This window comes from Anomaloglossus baeobatrachus, chromosome 2 (genome assembly GCF_048569485.1).
Source record: "Anomaloglossus baeobatrachus isolate aAnoBae1 chromosome 2, aAnoBae1.hap1, whole genome shotgun sequence".
NCBI classification, from domain to species: Eukaryota; Metazoa; Chordata; class Amphibia; order Anura; family Aromobatidae; genus Anomaloglossus; species Anomaloglossus baeobatrachus.
The window spans coordinates 479,351,115-479,376,015 of record NC_134354.1 but is presented as its reverse complement, the minus strand read 5'-3'; the positions used below and the strand labels follow the sequence as shown (position 1 = coordinate 479,376,015).

General features: G+C 48.8%; 1 protein-coding gene across 2 annotated transcripts in view; it reads left to right on the top strand.

The window, feature by feature from the left end:
* Positions 1-24,901, top strand: part of AFF3 (ALF transcription elongation factor 3) — a 731,240-nt gene that overhangs the window by 685,205 nt on the left and 21,134 nt on the right. For both annotated transcript variants that reach the window (XM_075336411.1, XM_075336412.1), the window contains exons 14-16: positions 15,246-15,382; positions 17,474-17,545; positions 18,538-18,631. In XM_075336411.1, the coding sequence (XP_075192526.1) occupies positions 15,246-15,382; positions 17,474-17,545; positions 18,538-18,631 (303 nt within the window). The remainder of the gene's footprint in view (positions 1-15,245; positions 15,383-17,473; positions 17,546-18,537; positions 18,632-24,901) is intronic.

Here is a 24,901-nt window from a genome sequence, read left to right as displayed (position 1 = left end):
CATGTGCAGCCTCAGCTAACACCCCCCCCCCACTCTGTGCAGCCTCAGCTAACACACAACCCCCCACCCTGTGCAGCCTCAGCTAACACACCCCCCCACCCTGTGCAGCCTCAGCTAACACACACCCCCCCACCCTGTGCAGCCTCAGCTAACACACACCCCCACCCTGTGCAGCCTCAGCTAACACACCCCCCCACCCTGAGCAGCCTCAGCTAACACACACACACACACACACACCCCCACCCTGTGCAGCCTCAGCTAACACACACACACACCCTGTGCAGCCTCAGCTAACACACACACACACCCTGTGCAGCCTCAGCTAACACACACACACCCTGTGCAGCCTCAGCTAACACACACACCCTGTGCAGCCTCAGCTAACACACACACACACACACACCCTGTGCAGTCTCAGCTAACACACACACACACACACCCTGTGCAGCCTCAGCTAACACTCCCCCCACCCTGTGCAGCCTCAGCTAACACACACACACACCCTGTGCAGCCTTAGCTAACACACACACACACCCTGTGCAGCCTCAGCTAACACACACACACCCTGTGCAGCCTCAGCTAACACCCCCCCACACACCCTGTGCAGCCTCAGCTAACACCCCCCCACACACCCTGTGCAGCCTCAGCTAACACCCCCCACACACCCTGTGCAGCCTCAGCTAACACCCCCCCACACACCCTGTGCAGCCTCAGCTAACACCCCCCCACACACCCTGTGCAGACTCAGCTTACACCCCCTCCCACCCTGTGCAGCCTCAGCTAACACCCCCCACACCCTGTGCAGCCTCAGCTAACACCCCCCCACCCTGTGCAGCCTCAGCTAACACACACACACACACCCTGTGCAGCCTTAGCTAACACACACACACACACCCTGTGCAGCCTCAGCTAACACACACACACCCTGTGCAGCCTCAGCTAACACCCCCCCACACACCCTGTGCAGCCTCAGCTAACACCCCCCCACACACCCTGTGCAGCCTCAGCTAACACCCCCCCACACACCCTGTGCAGCCTCAGCTAACACCCCCCCCACACACCCTGTGCAGCCTCAGCTAACACCCCCCCACACACCCTGTGCAGCCTCAGCTAACACCCCCCCACACACCCTGTGCAGACTCAGCTTACACCCCCTCCCACCCTGTGCAGCCTCAGCTAACACCCCCCAACCCTGTGCAGCCTCAGCTAACACCCCCCCCCACCCTGTGCAGCCTCAGCTAACACACCCCCCCCACCCTGTGCAGCCTCAGCTAACACACACCCCCCCACCCTGTGCAGCCTCAGCTAACACCCCCCCCCCCCACCCTGTGCAGCCTCAGCTAACACACACCCCCCACCCTGTGCAGCCTCAGCTAACACCCACCCACCCTGTGCAGCCTCAGCTAACACCCCCCCCCCACCCTGTGCAGCCTCAGCTAACACCCCCCCCCACCCTGTGCAGCCTCAGCTAACACACACCCCCCCACCCTGTGCAGCCTCAGCTAACACACACCCCCCACCCTGTGCAGCCTCAGCTAACACACACCCCCCCACCCTGTGCAGCCTCAGCTAACACACACCCCCCACCCTGTGCAGCCTCAGCTAACACACACCCCCCCACCCTGTGCAGCCTCAGCTAACACACCCCCCCCACCCTGTGCAGCCTCAGCTAACACACACCCCCCCACCCTGTGCAGCCTCAGCTAACACACACACCCCCACCCTATGCAGCCTCAGCTAACACACACACACCCACCCTGTGCAGCCTCAGCTAACACACACCCCCCGACCCTGTGCAGCCTCAGCTAACACACACACAAACACACACACACACACACCCACTTACCCTGTGCAGCCTCAGCTAACACCCCCCCCACCCTGTGCAGCCTCAGCTAACACACACCCCCCTACCCTGTGCAGCCTCAGCTAACACACACACACACACACCCCCACCCTGTGCAGCCTCAGCTAACACACACACCCCCACCCTGTGCAGCCTCAGCTAACACCCTCCCCCACACTCTGTGCAGCCTCAGCTAACAACAGAAACACACACACCACACACACACACACGAAAACATTCTTCTCACCTGCTGTCAGTGGCATGCAGGCACGTGGACTCGGTGAAGCCTCAGCTACCACACACACACACAGTGCAGCCTCAGCCAGCAACAGAACCACACACACACACACACACACGGCATGCCACACACACACACACACACACAGTGCAGCCTCAGCCAGCAACACAGAACCCCACACACACGAAAACATTCTTCTCACCTGCTGTCAGCGGCACGCAGGCACGTGGACCCGGTAATGATCACAGCTGCTGTCATTGCTGAACTTTAGGCCGGCGCGTGCAGAGCAGTTCTCACTGCACAACAGCCACTGGCCAATCACAGGCAATCATCTGAGGTCATATGCAGCAGGTGCTTGCCTCTGATTGGCAGGCAGCTGCTGTTATTGCGTTCTGCAGCGAGAACTTCACTGTGCGCGGCAAAGACAAAACTGTAGGCTGAAATAAATAACTGGCAGCTGCGGCCCCTTTACCGGTCGCCATCTTTACCAGGTCTACAGGCCTGCGGGCCGCAAGAAGCCACCTGAAGGGCCGCATGCGGCCCGCGGGCCGCGTGTTTGAGACCCCTGGCCTAAAGGGTACTTTACACGCTGCGATAGCGTACCCGCCCCCATCGGTTGTGTTTCACAGGCAAATCGCTGCCTGTGTCGCACAACGTCGCTAACACCCGTCACACATACTTACCTGCCTAGCGACGTCGCTGTTGCCGGCGAACCGCCTCCTTTCTAAGGAGGCGGTTTGTTCGGCGTCACAGCGACGTCACTATGCGGCCGCCCTATAGAAGCGGAGGGGAACTAACATTCCACCCACCTCCTTCCTTCCTCATTACCGGCGGGCGCAGGTGCGATGTTGTTCCTCGTTCCTGCGGTGTCACACGTAGCGATGTGTGCTGCCGCAGGAACGACAAACAACATCGCTACTGACCAGACAACGATAAATGGTAAGTGAACGACCTCTCACAGACAAAAGAATTTTGTCTCTTTTGCGATCGTTTAAGGTCGCTCATAGGTCTCACATGCTGCGATGTCGCTAACGACGCCGGATGTGCGTCCCAAACACCGTGACCCCGACGATATATCGTTAGCGATGTCGCAGCGTGTAAATGGCCCTTTAGGATATGAGCAAACATTTAGTATTTGCAGCAGATTTTGCTGCTGCAAAACCAGGGAAAATGTTGCATACATTATGCATTTTTTTGCTTGCATTTTCTTCCACTCATTTGAATGGGTGAAAAATGCTGTGAAAATACTAAAAGAAGTGACATATTTGAAAAAAACGCTCTGAAGAATCAAATATGCAAGAAAAAAAATAAACAACATGTGCATGAAATTTTGGAAATCTTATTCACTTTGCAGTTTTTAGTTTTTGCAGCAAAAATGCATAGGAAAAAAAATGAAGCGTGTAAACATGCCCTAGGATTGGCAAATAACCATGTTTTAGCTGTTTGTCTGCGTCAAAAGAGATATGTCGCCATCTAGTGGCTGAGAGATTATTTACAACCATTTTTTAAAAAAAACAAAAAACAAAGTGTTCAGTGTAGATAAAGTGCATTTTTTTCCAATTTTTTATTAGATAAAATTTGTAGGGGTTCATAAATATAAGAAAACTATTTGTCTTGATTCATCAAACAGTTTGACTGAGAAATCTGGTGTAAAACTATTTAAAATGCTGCAAAACATTTGTGCATCTCATAGTTGTGCAAAAATAAGAGCATCTCAATAAATTAGAATATCGTCAAAAAGTTAATTTATTTCAGTAATTCATTACTAAAAGGAAACGCATATATTATAGTCATTACAAAGAGAGTAATCTATTTCAAGTATTTATTTCTGTTAATGTTGATGAGTACAGCACCATGGAATTAATGGTGCTCTATAAATAAATATTATTATTATTATTAATAATAATAATAATAATAACGATTATGACTTACAGCCAATGAAAACCCAAAAGTCATTATCTCAGAAAATTAGAATATTGTAGAAGACAAACTGAAAAATGATTTTAATCTCAGAAATGTTGGCGCTTACTGAAAAGTCTGTACAGTAAATGCACTCAATACTTGGTCGGGGATTCTTTTGCATGAATTACTGCATCAATGTGACGTGGCATGGAGGCGATGAGCCAATGGCACCGCTGAGGTGTTATGGAAGTCCAGGTTGATTTGATAGCAGCCTTCAGCTCATCTGCATTGCTGGTTCTGGTGTCTCATTTTCCTCTGGACAATAACCCATAGATTCTCTAAGTGGTTTAGGTCAGGCGAGATTGCTGGCCAATCAAGCACAGTTAAGGGGGCTTTACACGCTACGATATCGTTAATGTTTGGTCGCCGGTGTCAAGTTGTTAGTGACGCACATCCGGCGTCATTAACGATATCGCAGCATGTAATACTTACCAGCGACCTTAGGCGACCTCAAAAATGGTGAAAATCGTTCACCATGGAGAGGTCGTCCCAAAGTCAAAAATCGGTAAGGGTTGTTTAGCGTTGTGGTTCATCGCTCATGCGGCAGCACACATCGCTATGTGTGACACCGCATGAGCGAGGAACGTCTCCTTACCTGCCACCGGCCCCAATGAGGAAGGAAGGAGGTGGGCGGGATGTTACGTCCTGCTCATCTCCGCCCCTTTGCTTTGATTGGCCGGCCGCTTAGTGATGTTGCGGTGACGTCGCTGTGATGCCGAACGTCCCTCCCCCTTGAAGGAGGGATTGTTCGGCAGTCACAGCGACGACGCTGACCAGGTAAGTATGTGTGACGCTGCGTAGCGATAATGTTCGCTACGGCAGCGATCACAAACAATCGCATGCGCGACGGGTGCAGGTACTTACACGGTCGCTATCGCTAGAAATTGCTAGCGATATCGCTACTGTGTAAAGCACCCTTTATACTGTGGTTATTAACATTAGAACGCATACCTGGGGCCTCACAGGCCTGCTAGGTTACTTGTTTTCTATTGTCGATTTCTATGGTTGCACGTTCTAGAGTTAAAACAGGTATTGGTACTTTTGACAGTGTGGACAGGTGCCAAATCCTGCTGGAAAAAGAAATTCCCATCTCCAAAAAGCTTGTTAGCAGAGGGAAGCATGAAGTGCTCTAAAATTTCCTGGTAGACAGCTGCGCTGACTCTGGTCATGATAAAACACAGTGGACCTACACCAGCAGATGACATGGCTCCACAAACCATCACTGATTGTGGAAATCAGTCACACTAGACCTCAAGCAACTTGGATTGTGGCTTCTTCACTCTTCCTTCAGACTCTGGGACCTTGATTTCCAAATTCCAAATTAAATGCAAAGTTTACTTTAATCTGAAAACACCACCTTGGACCACTGAGCAAAAGTCCAGTTCTTTTTCTCCTTGGCTCAGGTAAGAGTTGTCTATTGGTCATGAGTGGCTTAACACAAAGAATAAGACAGATGTAGCCCAGGTCCTGGATATGTGGCACCCCTGATGCTTCAGTTGCTACAGGGTACTGTACCTAACTTAAGTTGCGGTACTTATCCCGGGTTAGGAGAGGTTAGTCGCTGGTGTTTCTCACATTCACAAACCACACACAGTTAAATGCTTTTCCACCGAGGGGTTGGCCTGGGGTAGATAGTGGGTGGCCATCACGAGACATGGGACTTTCCCAGTCACTAGAACAACCACCTGGGGTGCGGGCACCACTTGGGGACAAGGGAAGGAGCATCTTTACACATAGTCAGATTGCCCCGGGCACAGCTTGGGGTGTGGAGCACAATTAGGACTTCGGTCCATTCTTCTTTACCTCACACTTTTGGGAGCACCACACACAGTTAGGTAATTTTCCACTGGGGGGGTTGGCCTGGAGCTGATAGGGGGGTGGCCATCACGAGACATGGGACTTTCCCGGTCACTAGAACAACCACCTGGGGTGCGGGCACCACTTGGGGACAAGGGAAGGAGCATCTTCACACATAGTCAAATTGCTCCGGGCACAACTTGGGGTGAGGAGCACAATTAGGACTTCGGTCCATTCTTCTTTACCTCACACTTCTGGGAGCGCCAAAGGACCCGCGGCTTGGAGCAAATCAAGGTCACCACTTCCAGAACTCCTTGTTCTTCTTATACTGAAGATAATTCTTACTGACACGTGTTGTTTCACAGATGAAATATCTGAGCACCTGGGATACTCGGCTGAGCTCTGCGAGTACCCAAGCACCCCGATGCTCGATTGAGTAACGAGCAGTGCCAAGCAAGATCATTAATGAATAAACAGCATTAATCTTGACCAAATTTGCAACTCTTTTATTGGTATGCAGCCCCTAACATTCAAGAATCCCCCACCATGCTTTACTGTTTCCTACAGACACTAATTATTGTACCGCTCTCCTGTCCTTCAGAGAACAAACTGCATTTTTTAACTCAAAATATTTTACATATTGACTCATTAGCCCAGAGCACCTGATGCCATTTTTCTGCTTCCAAGTCTATTGTCATAAATAGTTTAGTCGCTTGACCTTGTTTTCATGTCAAAGATATGGCTTTTTACATCAATTCTTGCATAAAGAACACTTCTGGACAGACATTTTTGAGCAATAAATGGGTGTATCTAGTTCTCACTGGTTAGTGCCAGCTCTAGCTGATGACTGACACTGCTGGACACCTTCTGATTTTGAAGGAAAGTAAAGTAAAACAAGTGTCTTTCATCCGTTGCACTAAAGGCCCCGTCACACGCAGCGATATCGCCCCTGTCGTTTGTGCGTCACGGGCAAATCGCTGCCCGTGGCGCAAAATATCGTTCAGAGCCGTCACACGGGACTTACCTGCCTAGCGACGTCGCTATGGCCGGCGAACCGCCTCCTTTCTCAGGGGGTGGTTCGTGCTGCGTCACAGCGGCGTCACTAAGCGGCCGCCAATTAGAAGCGGAGGGAAGGAGATGAGCGGCCGTAACGTCTGTGGCGCCCTGGACTAGCCAGGTTGTCACAGGTAACACACACACCCCCACCACCCTAGGAAGTTACATTCGCCAAACACAAAATCCTTGTTGCCTTCCTCCAGGGTCTGATGTCCACACCAGGTGGGGCGGAGAGGTTGAAGTGAGAGGAGTGAAGTGGAGAGTGTCTGGGTTTGTGGCCCAGGCACTGACAGCAAGGTTGGCAGACGGTGGTGGCCGTCTGCAGGAGTGGTGGATCGACGCGGAACCGTAGGACCGGGATCGGGCGCTGGCCCGCCGGTACCGACCGGGGAGCGAAGTGAAGCTAGCACACACAGGCAGGGCCATCGGACCCCGACTAGGCTTGGAGTCGCCGTCAACAGTCAAATCCGAGTGTGACAGGAACCCCAGGGGTTTCCTAACAACCAAAGACCTGTTAGAAGGCAACCGTCCACACCGTGAGGGTATACAGCCACCGTCACAGGCTAGAGACCCAAAGGCCAGCGCCTGCGGGCAAAACGGGCTCCTCCGGCATCCATACGCCGGGGAGCGGACTACCGTTGGGAACCCATCGTAGTCAAGACAGTACACAAAGGTGCAGGGAAAGACAGCCGCCATCACCTGTCCGGGGAGGGACACAGCAGCCGGCTGCGGGACCCGTCCATCCAGCCGTTTGGTTTACCGGAGACTTTGTGCATCTCTTGCTGAGTGAGTACACCCGTGCCATCCGGCACCGCGCCACGCTGTCCCTGCAACCCTGCACCTCACCTGCCCTGCCTCCCCGTCTCACCACCGGGCCCTGGGACCTCCAACCCCTACCCACGGAGGGGGAAAACAACATCCCAGCTGCTCCCTACCATCGCTCCCGGGATCCCCGTCACCAGCAGCTGTGGTGCCCATCTTCACCACAACCCGTGGGTGGCGTCACGGACTAAATTCCCAAACAATCAATCCCCTTTTCACTCTCGGGCGAGGAGCGCCGCTCGAGTCCCCGGATCCGGCCGACCGCTCGAGCCACTGAGCAGCAGCAGCGCCGGACCTGAGTGTTAGCGAGCGCAGCGCCCCGCCGCCCGCGACAACTTGGCGTCTGCGAACAGGATTGGACCGATCTACTTACCAGTAGAAGTGCGCCTTGTAGTCTCCGCCGGCGGCGTCCGGCCGAATAATTGAGAGCGCCACCATCTTTGGCACGAAAATCTCCCGCTCGAGCGTCTTCCCCGAGCAGGGAAGGCGCGAACGCGAAGCCCCGCCCCCAACAAGCGGAAGTGCTAAAGAGAACCAAGGGGGGGGGGGTGAAAAACCTGCCTAATGTAGCCGAGGGCATAAAAAGCGGGGACGCCAGGACTTTGCAAATATACCCGGTTCCTGGAAGCAGCTTGTAACATGTCCTCACCACCTGAGAGGCCTGAGTCTCCGGAGCCTGCCCCCGGGACGGCGGCGTGGCTGAAAACCCAAGTGATGCTGTTGTGCTGCCGTAACCGGGCCCAAGTGCGGGACCTGCTGGATCGCTGGACCGCTGAGATGGAGGAGCTGGCTGCGGTCGTATGAAATAGAGGCCATGCTAGAGGAGCTGGTGAGTGACCCACGCCCTTGTGTCCCTGAAGGACCGGCCACTGCGGCTGAAGGACTCTGTCTACACCTGGCCCAGGCAGGGCCCGCTCCATCGCCTGTGCTGACCGCCCATACAACCCCACTCAGGCCGCCGTCCCCGATGGAGGTGGCGGAGTCCGTGTTGCCCCGCCAGGGCCCGGAGGCCCGAGAGGAAGCCAGCCAAACACCAGCTGGAGCGGTAGACTTAGAAGAACCGATGGCGGGCCTCCGTACACCGACCGATGACGGCTCACTTGCCACTGAAGGGCCATAAGTCTGGGCTCAGCTAGAAACTGTTGCCGTCCTGCCGAGTCCCACCATTAGCCCCCTGGAGTCAGATGACAGCGGCTCGGGGGCTGACACAGAGCCGGTCTCGGAGTCCGAGGAAGCGGGTGAGGGTCTTCCCAACAGCAGTGCGCCAGTAGCTTTCTATGTCCTGCGCGGCGGTGGGAATGGATATCGGGCGGCCCTCTCCCACCAGGCCTGCCACTGGATGTTTGCAGTATTGACATCAGAGGGCGAGACCACCTCGGAGGAAGAGGTGGAATAGGCAGCGGTCCGCCGTTGCATACAGTTGTCCCCCGTTGGGACCCTCAGCCATGTTTTTCAGTTGGATGAATGAATGAAAATGAACACAAATCACACCGAGGTTCACCTGATTGTCTACTGATTGCTGTCCGAAAGAAGAACCGTCCCCATTGGGACTGGAGTTGTCCTTGTTCAATTAACACCCCCTCCATACGCACATGAGAAACTCATCATGGACATGACCGAGAACTTGCAGGCCACCCACGAACTTGTGGGCTTGTAAATAGTGTTGTGGGATGGAAACCGTTGCCGCCTCTGGAGAGGCTGATTTGGAGGATGGGCCTGGAGAAAAGTGATGGCCCAGGCCCGCCACTACCGTAACCGGTGGCAATCCTCCGGGGGTCAGGGGTCCCCCCTAGACGTGGGGTCCCCTGAAGTGACAGTCGGGTGCGAGTTACCGTACCCGTTCGGGCAGCCTGAACCTGGACTGGGGTCAAGGGGTGCTGCCCACTTCTTAGGGGCAGCATCAGGGCTAGGTTGCTTGGGTGGGAGAGCGGAAGACATCCGTCCGTCCGTCATTATTAAAAATGTTTATATGTGTAACGTTAAAGTGACCAGAAAAGAATGCTTATGTTGATATGTTTTATATGTTTACATGTTATTTATATTTTACAGTTTTCGAAAAAAAATAAAACCGGTGATGGACGGGCAGCCCGCGGACGGTCTGCATTTCACCAAGGGGGAATGTAGCGCCCTGGACTAGCCAGGTCGTCACAGGTAACACACACACACCCCCACCACCCTAGGCAGTTACATTCGCCAAACACAAAATCCTTGTTGCCTTCCTCCAGGGTCTGATGTCCACACCAGGTGGGGCGGAGCCAGGCGGTTGGCCCCACCCACCGAGGAGTTCACAGGCCTGGGGGCGGGAAAAAGCAGTTGAGTTCAGGAGGTTGAAGTGAGAGGAGTGAAGTGGAGAGTGTCTGGGTTTGTGGCCCAGGCACTGACAGCAAGGTTGGCAGACGGTGGTGGCCGTCTGCAGGAGTGGTGGATCGACGCGGAACTGTAGGACCAGGGTCGGGCGGTGGCCCGCCGGTAGCGACCGGGGAGCGAAGTGAAGCTAGCACACACAGGCAGGGCCATCGGACCCTGACTAGGCTTGGAGTCGCCGTCAACAGTCAAATCCAAGTGTGACAGGAACCCCAGGGGTTTCCTAACAACCAAAGACCCGTTAGAAGGCAACCGTCCGCATCGTGAGGGTATACAGCCACCGTCACAGGCTAAAGACCTAAGGGCCAGCGCCTGCGTGCAAAACAGGCTCCTCCGGCATCCATACGCCGGGGAACGGACTACCGTTGGGAACCCATCGTAGTCAAGACAGTACACAAAGGTGCAGGGAAAGACAGCCGCCATCACCTGTCCGGGGAGGGACACAGCAGCCGGCTGCGGGACCCGTCCATCCAGCCGTTTGGTTTACCGGAGACTTTGTGCATCTCTTGCTGAGTGAGTACACCCGTGCCATCCGGTACCGCGCCACGCTGTCCCTGCAACCCTGCACCTCACCTGCCCTGCCTCCCCGTTTCACCACCGGGCCCCGGGACCCCCAACCCCTACCCACAGAGGGGGAAAACAACATCACAGCTGCTCCCTACCATCGCTCCCGGGATCCCCGTCACCAGCAGCGGTGGTGCCCATCTTCACCACAACCCGTGGGTGGTGTCACGGACTAAATCCCCAAACAATCAATCCCCTTTTCACTCACAGGCGAGGAGCGCCGCTCGAGTCCCTGGATCCGGCCGACCACTTGAGCCACCGAGCAGCAGCAGCGCCGGACCCGAGTGTTACCAAGCGCAGTGCCACGCCGCCCGCGACACATCCCGCCCACCTCCTTCCTTCCTCATTGCCGGCGGACGTAGGTAAGCTGTAGTTCGTCGTTCCCGCGGTGTCACACGTAGCGATGTGTGCTCCCTCGGGAACGACGAACAACCTGCGACCTCAACAATCAACGATTTTTTGAAAATGAACGACGTGTCAACGATGGACGATTTCGTGAGTATTTTCACTCATTGATGTCACACGCAACGACGTTGCTAACAATGCCGGATGTGCATCACGGACTCCGTGATCCCGGCGATATATCATTAGATACATCGTTGCGTGTGACGGGGCCTTTAGTTTCCTTGGCCAACAACTACATCACTGGTCCTCAATGTTGTCCATTTCTCAGTTTTTCTTTAAAAAAGCTTGAACAGGACATCTTGAAACCCCAGTCTTCTTTTAAACTTTTGCCTGAGAGAGACATTGATGATGCAGTATAACTAACATCTTGTGTCTTATTGCTGTGCTCAGCCTTGCCGTGCTCAATGTCCTGTGACAACACAGTGGGTACGGAAAGTATTCAGACCCCTTTTAATTTTTCACTCTTTGTTTCATTGCAGCCATTTGGTAAATTCAAAAAAGTTCTTTTTTTTTCTCATTAATGTACAGTCTGCACCCCATCTTGACAGAAACAAAACAGAAATGTATACATTTTTGCAGAATCATTAAACAAGAAAAACTGAAATATCACATGGTCATAAGTATTCAGCCCCTTTGCTCAGACACTCATATTTAAGTCACATGCTGTCCATTTTCTTGTGATCCTCCTTGAGATGGTTCTACTCCTTCATTGGAGTTCAGCTGTGTTTAATTAAACTGAGAGGACTTGATTTGGAAAGGCGCACACCTGTCTATATAAGACCTTACAGCTCACAGTGCATGTCAGACTAAATGAGAATCATGAGGTCAAAGGAACTGTCCAAGTAGCTCAGACACAGAATTGTGGCACGTCACAGATCTGGCCACTGTTTTGAAAGAATTTCTGCAGTACTCAAGGTCCCTAAGGGCACAGTGTCCTCCATAATCCTTAAATAGAAGAAGTTTCGGATCACCAGAACTCTTCCTAGACCTGGCTGTCCTGCCAAACTGAGCAATTGTGGGAGAAGAGCCTTGGTGAGAGAGGTAAAGATCACTGTGGCTGAGCTCCAGAGATGCAGTAGGGAGATAGTTGACTTTGTGGAACTTTCTCCCATCACTGCAGCCCTCCACCAGTCGGGCCTTTATGGCAGAGTGGCCTGACGGAAGCCTCTCCTCAGTGCAAGACATATGAAAGCCACCATAGAGTTGGCAAAAAAGACCTGAAGGACTCCCAGACTATGAGAAATAAGATTATCTGGTCTGATGAGATGAAGGTAGAACTTTTTGGTGATAATTCTAAGCGGTATGTGTGGAGAAAACCAGGCACTGCTCATCACCTACCCAATATGTGACGCCCCAGGGCTGTGGGGTACTCAGTCCCGGGCGTGTGTGACACTCAGGGGAGTCGTGGTCGCGGCCGATGCCCAGTTTCGTGACCCTGGGGGCCGGTCCGAATAAAAAGGGGTTAAAATAAAAGAAAAGGGAAAAATAGAAATAGAGTTTTTCGACTATGCCACTTCCGGTGTGCGGCCAAGTTATTGAGGCCGCCGCTGCAGGGTCCTGCTGGGGCTGGTGGAGTAGTGCAGCTTAGGTGTTTTGGGACCTCCGCAAGCAGAATGGACCCCAGCAGTGGATGATGGAGGTTATGGTAGGGTACCCTTTTAAAGGTAGTCCACTAGCAGCATGCCCTCCTTATCCCAGAACACAGACGCCATCACCTTAGTGGCTGAGTTTTGCACCCTGAACCTCTTTGGACAAGGAGAACCACTATGCCTCCAGTCTTTTGACTGCTCCTTGTTTTCAGGGTCATACAACTAAATCCAGGTCTCATCCATAGTGACCAATCGATCCAGGAAGTTATCAGTCTGGAAACACTGACAAATGGACCGGGAAGTTTTCACTTGCTTCTCTCATCTGTTGTCAAACATTTGGGGACCCACTTTGCAGATCGCTTCCTCATGTCCAAATGTTCATGGATAATGACACAAACACGTTCACGAGAAATCCCCATGAGGTCTGCTATTGCTTTAGCTGAAATTCATCGATTCTACAGTATGAGGTTGTGCACAGCATTGATGATCCCCAGAACAACAACCACTTTCGGTCGTCCAGGATATTCCCCATCATTGGTGCTGAAGTAGCCCGTTTTAAATTTATCAACCCAGTTCTAAACTGTGGAATATAAAGGACATTGATCCCCCAATGTCTGCGACATAGCACCATGAATATCCTTAGCGGACTTTCCTTACTTAAACAAGAATTTTATCACTCCTCTGCGGTCAGTTGCTGTGAATATCGCATTAGACTCCGCCATTTTTTTTCCCATATGCGTAGAACACTGTTGCCATAAGCAACAAATATCAAATTTTGAAAACATATATTAGACACAAAAGGTTTTTATGTGATGTAACAATCGTTACCATAGAAACAATAAGATCACAAAGCCAAAGACTAAAGGGGGCTTTACACGGTAGCGATATCGCTAGCAATTTCTAGCGATAGCGACCGTGTAAGAACCCGCCCCTGTCGCGCATGCGATTGTTTGTGATCGCTGCTGTAGCGAACATTATCGCTACGCAGCGTCACACATACTTACCTGGTCGGTGGTGTCGCTGTGACTGCCGAACAATCCCTCCTTTAAGGGGGAGGGACGCTCGGCATCACAGCGACGTCACCGCAACGTCACTAAGCGGCCGGCCAATCAAAGCAGAGGGGCGGAGATGAGCAGGACGTAACATCCCGCCCACCTCCTTCCTTCCTCATTGGGGCCGGCGGCAGGTAAGGAGACGTTCCTCGCTCATGCGGTGTCACACATAGCGATGTGTGCTGCCGCATGAGCGATGAACCACAACGCTAAACAACCCTTAACGATTTTTTACTTTGGGACAACCTCTCCATGGTGAACGATTTTCACCATTTTTGAGGTCGCCTAAGGTTGCTGGTAAGTATTACACGCTGCGATATTGTTAATGACGCCGGATGTGCGTCACTAACAACTTGACCCCGACAACAAAACATTAACGATATCGTAGCGTGTAAAGACCCCTTTATCATCAGCCCCTCGTACTTTTCTTCTCATTGTACCTCTCCTGGTTTTTGCTTACAAATACTGAAGTAAAAAACTCTCCAAACACTCAGTGTGTGCACGTGGCCTAACATTAACATTATTAAATGTTACTAAGTCGTCATTAAATCAGCATAACCATCTGAGGCATAATGTAGACAAATATTTAAATAGACATGACTTTATAGTACTAATAGTTAAGAACAAATTCCTGTCTATTATTTAAACCAAGTAGTCAATATGACACTTGGCTAGAGATAAGCGATCCTGACTCAATCCGATCCTCGGCAGGATGGCTCATCTCTACACGTGGCCTTAATCTATTTCTGTTCAGTTAGATAAATGAGTTTTATCTACATATGAAAATGATCATCAAGCCTACATGTTTGGCATAATTGGTTATTCATACACCTCTCCAAAATCCTACAGAATCCCTGACTTTGGGCAAGTGTACCTAGAGGAATTGGAGCAGTTACACCAAATATTGATCTGATTTAGTTTTTTCTCTTGAACACTCACTTTAAATTGTGTAACTGATAAAAATAAACTAACATTTTTATTTTTCAAAACATTCTTCATTTGTCTTTCTCACTTGCCTAAAACCTTTGCACATTACTATACATAGATCCACACAAGTGACAAGCACCAAGCGTAACTATGACCGACAGCTATTGGATAACACATTCATGTGACATAACGCCACTATGATTTCACTATGACCTGTCATTTCACTGGAGGATGGGGAACCGGTGAGAAATTTTGGAGACTATTTTTAAAGACTTTTCTTCAACATTTTTTTTTTCAGGTTCACAGTTTATTTTATAAACTCCATTTCACAATTCAGCTTAATTATTACAGTTTTATATCTGCATTTTTTTCTCAGTCACAAAATGTAATTGTAACATTATCTGCCTGTCTCAGCCACTAGGGGGAGCTCTTTGTTATGGATGTATGTCATTTCCATTGAACTCGGTATTTGGTGTAGTCTAATGAACCATGTAGGAGTTTTCTTCCAAATAAAACTACACAAAGGAATGTATGCAGAATCTTTGTTTTCTTGTCCTGTACCCACAAGTCTCCTTTTAGCATATGTAATATTGCTGCTTACGCATTTAATATTTGTTTTTTACAAGGTGGACAAATTTGAAAAAATGCTGTATTATACAGATGCGGCTCTGGCTTTCATTGAATGTGGAAATGCTATGGAGCATGGGCCAGTGGAATCCAAGTCCCCCTATACAATGTATTCAGAGACAGTTGAGCTTATCAGGTAATCTCTGAAATCATCACAAACTCTGCAAATTGGAACATTTTGGGAATGAATTTAGAGGCTATTTTCAGAATAAAAAACATATTCTTTAACTTTTACCATAACACATGCCTGCAGTTGTCTCCTAATATACTGAGGAACAAGAAAATTGGTGTCTACGATATTTTAACGTGTTTTTAGGTCACGTTTGTCGCGGATTCTAAATATGTCCTTATTTTTTTTCCATCAGCTCTAGTTGAGATGAGATGTGATATATATAGTGATATATATACCCTATGTATATGCATACAAATGGCCAAATAGTAGAACTAATGTCTACTAAACATTCTTATTTGGTTATTAAAACAAATTCATACATGTAGATTTATTTTATTTATGAAGAATTTACATCACAAAATAAGAATTTCTTGTAATTGATACACTTCATTTATTGAGATACTTCGCAAAAGTGGCGCTTTAATCCCTTCATCTCACCACCTGGCAATTTTCTGTTTTTGCTCTTTCATTTTTTTCCTCCCCTTCTTCCAAGAGCCATAACTTTTCTATTTTTCCATCAATACAGCTGTATGAGGGCTTGTTTTTTGCGGGACAAGTAGTACTTTTGAATGAAAAAAAATCATTTTACAATATAGTGTACTGGAAAATGGGAAAAATAAACTCCAAGTGCAGTAAAACTGCAAAAAAACACAGTTCCACTATTGTTTTTTTTTTTTTTTTTGTTACCATTATTGATGGGTGGACCCGGACTGTAAAAATCAGGATCAGTGCAGTTTCAAAAGTATCCAGACCCAGAATTCTCAGGGAATTCCTGCTAATGTTCCGGATCCAGCACTTTGGTAATACGAAAAGATAAAGAAAAAATAATAAAGTAAACGGCGCTTCATACTTACTGAAGCTCCGGCGCGGCTGTTGGCTCCTGCGACTGCCCATTCACTTTTGGGGCCTCTCATTAAGCTCATGCATATGCACTGCTTTCCAAACCCATCAGCGTCTGTGATTGGTTACGCCCCTACCCTGAGTGACAACGTGTCTGACGCTTCCAATCACAGACCCAGTCTGCCGGTCAATAGCGTACAGTAAAAATAAATAAATACATTTAAAAAATTAATCACAGCCCACAGCTGCCACTAAGCCCTTGTTTAGTTGTGGCGGGCGTCTATAAGACACACCCCCATTACTAATCTGCAAGTGAAAAAAAAATCCAACACCAAAAAATTCCTTTATTTGAAATAAAAACAAAAAAAACCCTCTTTCACCATTTTATTAACCCACTTTAATGTATCTCTGCTACATTACTGAAGGCACAATGCGCAATCATAGAACATGACTGAACGCTGTGAGGTTCAGGCAGAGACTGAGCCGCAATGACCAGTGACATCACTCAGGTTAATTTCGGTCTGCCAGGAGATGCAGATCTGTGAACTCAGTGAGAGTTCATTGAGATCACCTTGGGGTCAGGTTACATGTGATCCCAGGTGGAAGACCGTGGTCACTTTCAGCTGTGACCGCAACTAACCTGAGTGACATCACCACTCATCAAGGCTCAGTCTCTGCCTGAAACTCATAACTCAAACTCATGTTCCATGATCGCACACTGTGCCTTCAGTAATGTAGCAGATCTGGAATCGTCATTGGACCTCGTGTGGATTACTTCGGATCTGCAGGGTTTTTTTTGGGGCGGGGGGTTAATAAAGTGGTGAAAGATTTTTTTTTTGTCTTTTATTTCAAATAAAGGATGTTTTTTGTGTTTGTGTTTATTTACTTTCACTTACAAATTAGTAATGGGGGGGTCTCATTGGCTTTTTTACAGACTCCTTATTAGCAAGGCATTATAAGAAGCCTGCACAGCTATTTCATGAGCCTTCTCTAGCTGATGTAATCTGCAGCCTTGTGAAAAATGGTAGCGGCCAATTTTTTGGCAATTTTCGTGAATCGCAAATTGTTCAAATTCACACGATTTAGAAAATTTACTACAACTTGACAAGAATTTGATTCACATCAAATCGATTCAGCCAGCTCTCATAGCTAAATATTGTTGATATACTGTGTGATCCGTGAATATTTTATACATTTATGTTTATTTTTTTAAAGGTATGCCTTGAGACTGAATTTACATTTGAGGCACAGTGCATCTTCTCAGGACAAGAAAATGACAGCTTTATGGTTTGTAGCCTAACAAAAAATTATTAATTTTGATTAGCAATATAGTATAAGATTTTTTTTTATGTACCTTTAATTTAAGGTAGGCACAGCCACTGTTCATATAAAATTACATTTATTGGACCGTTGTATAACAAAAAAAATGCCATTAACCTTTTTCATAGTTAGGGTATGTGCGCACGTTGCTTTTTACCTGCTTTTTACCTGCTTTTTTGCTGCTTTTTCTTCTGCGCTGTTTAATGCCAAAATGGATGTGTTCTTCTATTCAAGCAAAGTCTATGGGAATTTGGGTTTCTTGTTCACACTATGTTGTTCAAAATGCTGCCTTTTTGAGGCAGAACTTTGGTCAAAAACTCAGCTTTTCAAAGAAGCAACATGTCAATTGTTTTTGCCATTTGGGTTTTGCACTGCAAAGCTGAGTTTTTGACCAAAGTTCTGCCACAAAAAGGCAGCATTTTGAACAACATAGTGTGAACAAGAAACCCAAATTCCCATAGACTTTGCTTGAATAGAAGAACACATCCATTTTGGCATTAAACAGCGCAGAAGAAAAAGCAGCAAAAAAGCAGGTAAAAAGCAGGTAAAAAGCAACGTGCGCACATACCCTTACTTAGGTTGAAAAAAGACCTAGGTCCATCTAGTTCAACCTTCCTCCAACCTTAATTATATGAATACTTCTTTAGGTTATATATGCTGGTGGAGCAAAGAGGTTAATCTTGACCAGTATTAATCGAGGTCTACCTTAATGGTTCTATTACAAATTATTTCATTCATACCATCAGCTCCTGCCCATCCTGTGAAACGAGAGGAGCATAACACAAAATTGAATTTTACTGTCTATTTTTATAACTGTTCTACTGATATAGCATTTACAAATCATTTTACTACTGGCACAATCTCATCCATCAATTTTCTATATACAGAATAGTTGCATTTTGGGTGTAATATAATATATGGACTATTCAACTATCATATTTATATTCTTCTTGTTATAGTTACCGTTGTTTGGCTCTTCTGTACTGGAGAATGTTTCGCCTCAAAAGGGATCATGCAGTGAAGTATTCTAAAGCCCTCATTGATTATTTTAAGGTAAGAAGTCAATGATTTTAACATATGGGGCAATATCCGTTTTTGTTTTGCCATGGTTTTATTTAACTTCGTTTTATTAACAGCATAATCAAATCAAACACGGTACAGCTGACAGTGTGTACAGCGTTATACAAGTACGACACATGGAGGGCTACATCAACTTTAGACATAGAAATAAACTATTATGTGGCTTCCATGGCGCCAGCAATAGCTAAAGCAGAGTAGTGGTGTTGTCCAGACATTTATATATTCAACGGATTTTATACTAAGCACACAGACAACTCTATCAATATGACCTAAAAACTAAAATAAAACACAAGGTAACAATAACAGATACATAGTGTCACAATAAACCGCTGTATAGCATTCCGCACTCTAAGGCGGGCTTTGCACACTACGACATCGCAGGTGCGATGTCGGTGGGGTCAAATTGAAAGTGACGCACATCCGGCATCGCATGCGACATCGTAGTGTGTAAAGCCTAGATGATACGATTAACTAGTGCAAAATCGTCGTAATCGTATCATCGGTGCAGCGTTGGCGTAATCCATAATTACGCTGACGCGACGGTCCGATGTTGTTCCTCGCTCCTGCGGCAGCACACATCGCTGTGTGTGAAGCCGCAGGAGCGAGGAACATCTCCTACCGGCGTCATCGCGGCTTCCGTAGGATATGCGGAAGGAAGGAGGTGGGTGGGATGTTTACATCCTGCTCATCTCCGCCCCTCCGCCGCTATTGGCCGCCTGTCATGTGACGTCGCTATGACGCCGCACAACCCGCCCCCTTAGGAAGGAGGCGGGTCGCCGGCCAGAGCGACTGTCGCAGGGCAGGTGAGTGCATGTGAAGCTGGCGTAGCGATAATTTTCGCTATGCCAGCTATCACACGATATCGTACCTGCGACGGGGGCGGGGACTATCGCGTGCGACATCGCAGCATCGGCTTGCAATATCGCAACGTGCAAAGCCCGCCTAAGGCCTAGGACACACGGCGAGAAAAACGGTGCAAGTGGAATGCGATAAAAATATTATCCTATGGGGCAGCACCCATGAGCGATTATTTTCTCAGCCCTAATTGTACTGAGAAAACAGTTACAGCATGCTGCGAGTGGAATGCAATCCTGTTCCACTCGCACCCATTGAAGTCTATGGGGCGAGAGAAACATCGCATTGCTTTCACGTTACACCGGTGTAACGTGAGAGCAGTGCGATTCTCGCCTCAGACGGCAACAGAGGAGATAGAGAGATAAATTCCTCCCTCTCCTCCGCAGCGCTGCACCTCCCCTCCGCAGTGCTGGCCCTCCTCTCCTCAGCGCCACCCCCCCTCCACAACTGTGGTCTGATCACACGATCGGACCACAGTCGCATGACACTCGCATGACACTCGGCTCCCGCTGCGCTGCGAACGTGTGCCAAGTGTCATGCGAGCACTCGCAGTAATCCCTGTGTGGCCTTAGCCTAACACAAAGAGGGATCAATCAGTGTCACAATGATCTCCTTTAGGCTTCTGTGAGTGTGATGAGGGAAGAATTCCACAGGTCCCAAATTTTATTGAATTGTTCTGGGCACCCTGTGTTGTAGTATACCACCCTTTCATAGGGTATAATTGTATTGACCAATTTGACGCAGGACCGCACAGTCACATCTGAACCACCCATTCACCTTAGGGCTATCAACTTCCTAGCCATGAACAGGGTTTCCCTAACGAATATTTTCATGTAGTGATCCCACGATTCCTTTTCCACTAATCCAAATAGACACAATAAACGTTTGCACGAAGCATGAATCGACACAACAGATGATAGCAAGGAAGTCACCTTCCACCAAAACGCCCATATAATATGACAGTTCCATATCATGTAGGTAAAATTTCCCCCGAAAGATGACATCGTGGGCACTCAGACGTGCGTGAACGGCCCATATTGAACAGATGAGTGGGAGCGAGATATACCTGGTAAACAATGTAACATTGAATCAACCTATTGTTGATGGAAGGGGACACTGTAGTTTCCGATATCACCTCCCTGTAGAGAAGGAATCAGAAGCTTCCATCTGTCCTGAACTGGCAGGAAAGCCGACTCCACCCCCACGATAACAGGTAAGTATATATAGTCAATATCAGACCTCGGGGTCCCTGTGATTTCAGAATACCTATAATTGGAAATGATAACATCGGTTCCCCTGCCCCACTTCTCTGCATATGAGATTGGACCGCCGTGTGAATCTGAAGGTACCTAAAAAACTGGGATCTTGGGACGTCGTGTTCAGTTTGAACCTGCCCAAAGGACTTAAAGGTGTTAGTTTCCGAGGTAAAGAGATCTCCTATCACAAGAAAATTATCAGTGGCCAAGAACTGCACCGAGGGATGATCTATTGGAGTGAGGAAATAACTGTTTTTCCACAGTGGGAGCTCTGCCACCACCCCCTCAAAGCCTGCTACCTTCTCAGACTGCCGCCAAACCGATCACGCCAACTTAAAGATAGGCAAAAGCCTTGGTACCCCCGGCCTTTCTGACTTCCGGAAACCCAACAGATATTCGGCCCTGACTGCATGCGCCAGATGATCCTCCGAGTTGGGCAACTGACAATGCGGCATCCAGAGGCCCAATGCTGTCCTGACAGATAGTACAGGGAAAACTCTGGTAGGGCCATCCCCTTTAATCCCTTAGATCTCTGTAAGGTAGACAGCCGGAGTTTGGGCCTAGATTTCCCCCATATAAAGAAAGAGGTGAGCGAATTGAGCGATGAGAAGAAAGACTTGTATATAGGGACCGCACTATGCTGTAAAGTGTAACTGAGCTTAGGGAGCAGTATCATTTTAATTTAGCTTATCCTGCCAATCGCTGAAAGTGTCAATTTACCCCATAAGTTGTATTTAAGTTTAGCATACTCTAAAAGTGGTAATATACTCACTTGGAGGTCTAGTGTGTGGCCTTAAGGGGGCTTTACACGCTACGATATCGTTAATGTTTGGTCGTCGGGGTCAAGTTGTTAGTGACGCACATCTGGCATCATTAACGATATCGCAGCGTGTGACACTGACCAGCGACCTTAAGCGACCTCAAAAATGGTGAAAACCGTTCACCATGGAGAGGTCGTCCCAAACTCAAAAATCGGTAAGGGTTGTTTATCCAGGTGGTTCATCGCTCATGTGGCAGCACACATCGCTATGTGTGACACCGCAGGAGCGAGGAACATCTCCTTACCTGCCGCCAGCCACAATGCGGAAGGAAGGAGGTGGGCGGGATGTTACGTCCTGCTCATCTCCTCCCCTCCGCTTTGATTGGCCGGCCGCTTAGTGACGTTGCGGTGACGTCGCTGTGATGCCAAACGTCTCTCCCCCTTGAAGGAGGGATTGTTCGGCAGTCACAGCGACGACGACGACCAGGTAAGTATGTGTGACGCTGCCGTAGCGATAATGTTCGCTACGGCAGCGATCACAAACAATCGCATGCACGACGGGGGCGGGTACTTATGCGCTCGCTATGGCTACAAATTGCTAGCGATATCGCTACCGTGTAAAGCCCCCTTTACTGTATGTGTATACCTAGGTATTTGAAGCCGGACACAAATGGCAAAGGCAACAGTCCATCTAGCGGGACCCCGGAACTGTGCATCAACGGCATTAAGGCCGACTTGTCTCAGTTCATACGCAGACCTGAGAACTTCCCAAATTTACAGTGTCTATAACCACCGGTAGGGTTTCCTGCACCTTGTCCATAAAGACAACCATTCCATCTGTATATAATCCTATTTTATCTGTACGATCAGCTACAGTGACTCCAATGATAGATGGGTGAAATCAAATTCTAATTGCCAAGGCCTCAATAACAAGTGCAAACAGGGCTGGGGACAAAGGACATCCCTGTCACGTGCCCCACCCCAGAGAGAAAGGTGCAGATAAAACATTATTGACTATTATCCTGGCCATTGGGGATCTCTACAGCATGTGGATCCAGTTGCTAAACTTACAGTGAATCTCTGAAGGCAGGCAGACAGGAAGGGCCATTCCACCGAGTCAAATGCCTTGGCCGCGTCCTGCGAGGCCATGGCCCACTCGTTTCCCGGGAGCAGCATACTGTACTGCACTATGGATTGGACTCGTGTAATATTTATAGAGGTGTAGGCAGGCATAAATCTGGTTTGGTCTGGGTGTGCTATATCTAATATAACAGAATTAAGCCAGGATGCCAGTATGTTTGGTAAAAATCTTATAGTCAACATTTAATAGTGATATAGGACGGTATGAGCCACAGTCCAGTGGGTCTTTTCCCTCCTTCCTCAGCACAATGATATGTGCCTCATATAGAGAAGTGGGTAGGGAACCATCCATTGAAAAGTGCGAAAAAACATCCAAAAGAACCGAGACCAAGGCATAGCAATATTAGTCGTAAAATTCTATAGGAAAGCCGTCTGGGCCAGGAGATTTCCCTCTGGCCATATCTGAGATGGCTGTTGTTACTTCTTCTATTGTGATGTCTACCTCCAGAAACTCTTGCTGTGACTGACTGAAAGTGGAGAACTCTAAATCTGACAGATATGCCAAACAATTCTGGACCCCGTGGACACTTCTAGAGCTGTACAGAGTTTTGTAGAACGTATGGAAGCATTGTGAGATGTCATCAGAGGATGTGACAACCAAGCCATCCGCCTCCCGTATACCCAGTACTGTGTTTGAAGCTGCCTGACCATGTATGCCAGTAATTTACTTTACTGGTTTTCCAGCTCAAAGTATGACTGTCAGGAAAAGAACCATTTACGTTTAGATTTAGTTTCAGAATGTTGCGCATATGACCTATATGACTGTCACCAAGCCGCCCTGTTCCCATCAGTCAGACTAGATAAATCTTGCCTCCAAGTCCCTAAGCAGGATACAATATTGAATATACAATGTTCCGCACCCTTAAGTTTCTTTACGTCCATGAAGTGGGCCCTCTGTTTCTGGAGGTCTACAGAGAAGTCCAGGAAGTTTGAGAGGGTGGCATTGTTGTATTTAAGGGGGCCTTTCTGCCGCACCAGATGGAGAGCTACATCTCTGTCTTTACAGTTGAGTAGTCCCACAAAAAAAGTTTGCGGTGGCGCATCTGGCGGAGAGGGTCTCGCTGGGACTCTGTGTGCCCTCTCCACCGCGAAGGTCGAAGAAAACTCATCACCGAGGGTAGATTTAAGCCATTCCTCTAAGAAACATTCAGGGTGCTGGCCTTCAGAGTGCTCCTGTAGACCTATAACTCTTATGTTGTTCCGGCGCATGCGATTCTTCAGGTCATCTGCTTACTGGCGCCACAAATTCATAGACCCGGCCACCTTGGTCAGTTTTGTTGTCAGCAGTGTTACTTTATCCTCCGATTGAGACACTCTTGTCTCGACGTCTGCAGTACAGGCCCTCAGGGTCTGCATATCCTGGCGTAGAAGGCCAGCTCCTGAATGTACCTCCTCAATATTCCCCGAAAAGGGAGCTTTTACATGTAGATATCGCCTGCATGAGCTGCTCATACACTTGTCTCACGGTTAAGTCATCTTAATCTCTAGCCCCAACATCTGTCAGTACTTGGCTCTTGGAAGAGGCATTCCTCTTAGCTTTAGTATTGTCCGCCTGGCCACCCCTGGCAAACTCCTTGAGTTATCAATGGCTCCAGCTGCTTAGGGAGACTCATATTAGCTCATTGGGCACTTGCTGATTATTCACCCCACTCCTGCCGCACCTCAGCACACTTGGTCCTGTGCCTCTGTGATATGTGTTCATCAATAAGAGCACCTCCATTATCCCACCCAGCTTAGGCAGCCAGGGAGTAGCTGCACATATACATATATCCAGTACTTCCAATAGCCAGGGGGAGTCCCGAGCTAGCACAGCACTCCAGGTGCAATCTGCAAAAGTGATGCACGCCTATACAGCGTGGGGGCTATAATGTGTGTCTTCCTTGTATTGTCCCAGTGCCAGAAGGAGATCTGTGGGGACTGTTTGTCAGAGCACACACCCCAGACCCTCCAGCCTCTGGGTTAATATCTCCCCCACCTCCGCTGGCCCTTTGATGTACCACCCACTGATCGCCAGTGGCGCGTCTGATGGGAATATCAGCACCCAATGCTCACCGCTCTCCGGGCCTCCCCTTTGACTTGGCTCTGCAGGTGTGTATGGCTGCTTCCACCCACTCCTCCGTTTCTCTTTTGGGAGATGAACCGGCCGCCGGGTGTTGGAGCTACATGGCGCTACACGCTATGAAGATGCAGGGCCGCATGCAGGGAAGATGGCCGCCGCACCTCACACTAGGG